Consider the following 3962-nt stretch of genomic DNA (forward strand, 5'->3'; position numbering starts at 1 on the left):
TACTACAAGATGTGGTTATGGTATATAATAATCTAATACTACAAGATGTGGTTATGGTATATAATAATCTAATACTACAAGATGTGGTTATGATATATAATAATCTAATACTACAAGATGTGATTATGATATATATTAATCTAATTCTACAACATGTGGTTATGATATATAATACTACAAGATGTGGTTATGGTATATAATAATCTAATACCACTGAAGATGAGACACCGTAAACAAATTAATGTTGTCATTCTGAATTATAGTGATATAATACCTGTAGATTATACAGGAAAAACAATCTCAATATACATTAAATTCATAAGATAAAATGGTTATGTTAATTAACATGGTGATATTATAAGATAAAATGGTTATGTTAATTAACATGGTGATATTATAAGATAAAATGGTTATGTTAATTAACATGGTTATATTATAAGATAAAATGGTTATGTTAATTAACATGGTGATATTATAAGATAAAATGGTTATGTTAATTAAAATGGTGATATTATAAGATAAAATGGTTATGTTAATTAACATGATGATATTATAAGATAAAATGGTTATGTTAATTAACATGGTGATATTATAAGATAAAATGGTTATGTTAATTAACATGGTGATATTAGCTATCTTTTTGTATCAAAATAATGTAGGCTTAGCAGTTTCATGATTTTTTCCTTATTTCTATTAGTTACTTGCCATTAGCCTTCATGGCCAACCACCATTTCTAATGCCAGCAAGCTTAACTCAGCAGCTACAAACGGGGAAGGTAAGTTGTTAAATCAATTATATATGACTAGTTGAACAACCAGAAAACAGGAAAGACAGCTTAATGAAATAGTTCATTTTAAACCTTAACAAATTTATAAATTAATGTCTAGCTGAACAAACAGTTCAGCTAGACATTAATTTATAACTTTGTGTTTTGTACTTGTTACACTGGTACGTTTGTTTCAGAATGTTTAAGTTTTTTACCTGTTGTTTGTTCAGCTAGACATCAATCTATAACTTTGTGTTTTGTACTTGTTACACGGGTATGTTTGTTTCAGAACGTTTAAGTTTTTTACCTGTTGTTTGTTCAGCTAGACATCAATCTATAACTTTGTGTTTTGTACTTGTTACACTGGTATGTTTGTTTCAGAACGTTTAAGTTTTTATCTGTAAACAGCAGGTAAAAAACTGATTATTTTGGTTCTTAAAAGAACAGATTAAAAGCTTATGTTTAATGTGGATACTAATTAGGCACAAAATGTTTAAGGACTTTAGACTTGTCTAGTCAGTCAGGGCATACACAAGAAGATCAAACAGAAGCTATCCCCCCAATAACTCTATGCATACAAACTCAGTTATTTAGTGAGTTTAATACTGTCTATTTTTATTTATGTACATGTGCTGATATGGTTTATATATGTGTGTTTAATGTGCCCCACCCCAACATTGGTTATATTTAAATCCCGGTGCTGGTCCTAGTTGTAAGCTTATTAGGCTTAAAGGGGGTTTCACTTTATTTACTTGTTTTAAATGTCTCGTGGATTTTGGTCATGTAGCTTTAATTCTTCAGTAAACGTAATGTTAGTTAATGCTCTTGGTGGCTGAAAACAAAAATGATATTATTGTCATGCTTACAAACTGTTAATGAGTTTAATTCTCATTGTTACCCTATAAACTTCGACTGAAACAGTGGACAACAATATTTACTCTCAAATTACTCATTGTTCTGTGTAACATTGTGTTTTGTACTTGTTCCACAGGTATGTTTGTTTCAGAATACGTTAATCATATCCCAAATGAATGTACTTCTTTTGTTTAGTTCATTATTCTATAACAGTATATCATATGTACTGTTACAGAAGAATGAACTAAACAAAAGAAGTACATTCATTTGGGTTATGATGTACTGTTACAGAAGAATGAACTAAAAATGTACTTCTTTTGTTTAGTTCATTCTTCTGTAACAGTACATCATAACCCAAATGAATGTACTTCTTTTGCATTTGGGATATGATGTACTGTTACAGAAGAATGAACTAAAGAATAAGCACATTCATTTGAGTTATGATGTACTGTTACAGAAGAATGAACTAAAAAATAAGCACATTCATTTGAGTTATGATGTACTGTTACAGAAGAATGAACTAAAAAATAAGTACATTTATCTGGGTTATGATGTACTGTTACAGAAGAATGAACTAAACAAAAGAAGTACATTCATTTGGGTTATGGTGTACTGTTACAGAAGAATGAACTAAAAAATAAGCACATTCATTTGAGTTATGATGTACTGTTACAGAAGAATGAACTAAAAAATAAGTACATTTATTTACACTTGTTGCTTATGTTGTAATCGTTTGCATCCTGTGGGTGATGTGAAAACTCATTTTTTATCAATATCCGATTTTAATGTTAAAATCAACATTTTTTTGTTCTTATAGCTTATAAAAACCCATTTTATCTAGCCTCAGAATATTCTCTAGTTAGAAATTATAAAATATTACAAAATTACTTTTTAATTTAATGTGTTTCCAACATTCCATAAGATAAAAATCATCTGAAAATTAACCAAAAATTGGTATCCAGCAGAAGTTTTAAAGTGCAGATTCTGGAAATGGTATACAGAGACTAAATAGAACACAGACAGTAAAGGAAAGAAATACATACAGTATATCGAATAAACAAATTATTCACTCAAAGGTGTTGTATTTAGTGACTATACCGTCTAGTTGCTCCTGGAATGAGTTTATTTTTTGTTTTTACGTTTGTACAGGATAAAGGCAAGAAGAATTTTGATTTATTGCCCTAATTCAGATAAAAACGTTAAAGTGTTGTATACCGGAATTCAATGTTGCATGTGTCACCAACTATTCCAATTATTAATTATGAGGAAGAAAACCCCTTACTCATACCAATTTTTACAAGTATCTGTGTCACCCCATTGAAAATGACATAATTTTCAAAATTACACTTATTTGTTTCTATTTAATATAAATAGTAACATTCCAGTAGTAGCCTCTCATAACTTGTGCACGGTTAATTGTTAAATGAAATATTATTTATTTTATCCTTTAGTTTCCTCTAGGTTTTAACTTCTCTAGCGATCAGTCAAGTCCTCAAGAACTTTCACAACTGCAGCTACAACAACAAAGTCTACAGAGTTTGGGACAGTTTCTTTTGTTACAGTACAGCCACCTACCGGCCAGTGTTCAAGCACAGCTGTTCCTTCAGAGTCAGGTAATAATTTGGATTCTCCGAGTTATTCACAACAAAACAATCGAAGGATGTGAGTTTTCATCTGCTGTTAATTTTTTCTTTTAAATCGTAAATTAAAAACGGATTATTTGACTAATCTGAATTATCTCATCTACATACCAGAAACACACATGTAAAGTGCAATCTTCATTGTTACAGCGAAAGGTCACACAATAAAACGATAAATTATTTTATTTCTCCTGTGTGATGTAACACCTGTGCTTATTATAGGAAGACCAACTAGGGTCATTATATAGTTTCATGTTACTCGTAAGGATGGGTATAAAAGGGTATGTTAGTAGAGCCATTATATAGTTTCATGTTACTCATAAGGATGGGTATAAAAAGGTATGTTAGTAGGGTCATTATATAGTTTCATGTTACTCATAAGGATTGGTATAAAAAGGTATGTTAGTAGGGCCATTATATAGTTTCATGTTACTCATAAGGATGGGTATAAAAAGGTATGTTAGTAGGGTCATTATATAGTTTCATGTTACTCATAAGGATTGGTATAAAAGGGTATGTTGTAGGGCCATTATATAGTTTCATGTTACTCATAAGGATTGGTATAAAAAGGTATGTTAGTAGGGCCATTATATAGTTTCATGTTACTCATAAGGATTGGTATAAAAGGGTATGTTGGTAGGGCCATTATATAGTTTCATGTTACTCATAAGGATGGGTATAAAAAGGTATGTTAGTAGGGC

At 30.0% G+C, this 3962-nt stretch overlaps 1 protein-coding gene across 1 annotated transcript in view; it reads left to right on the forward strand.

Annotated features, from left to right (window-relative positions):
* Positions 1-3962, forward strand: part of LOC106474107 (POU domain protein 2-like) — a 32593-nt gene that overhangs the window by 16327 nt on the left and 12304 nt on the right. The window contains exons 4-5 of the mRNA XM_022402484.1: positions 698-775; positions 3073-3234. Coding sequence (XP_022258192.1) covers positions 698-775; positions 3073-3234 — 240 coding nt within the window. The remainder of the gene's footprint in view (positions 1-697; positions 776-3072; positions 3235-3962) is intronic.

The sequence above is a fragment of the Limulus polyphemus genome, unplaced genomic scaffold (genome assembly GCF_000517525.1).
Source record: "Limulus polyphemus unplaced genomic scaffold, Limulus_polyphemus-2.1.2 Scaffold6828, whole genome shotgun sequence".
Taxonomy (NCBI): domain Eukaryota; kingdom Metazoa; phylum Arthropoda; class Merostomata; order Xiphosura; family Limulidae; genus Limulus; species Limulus polyphemus.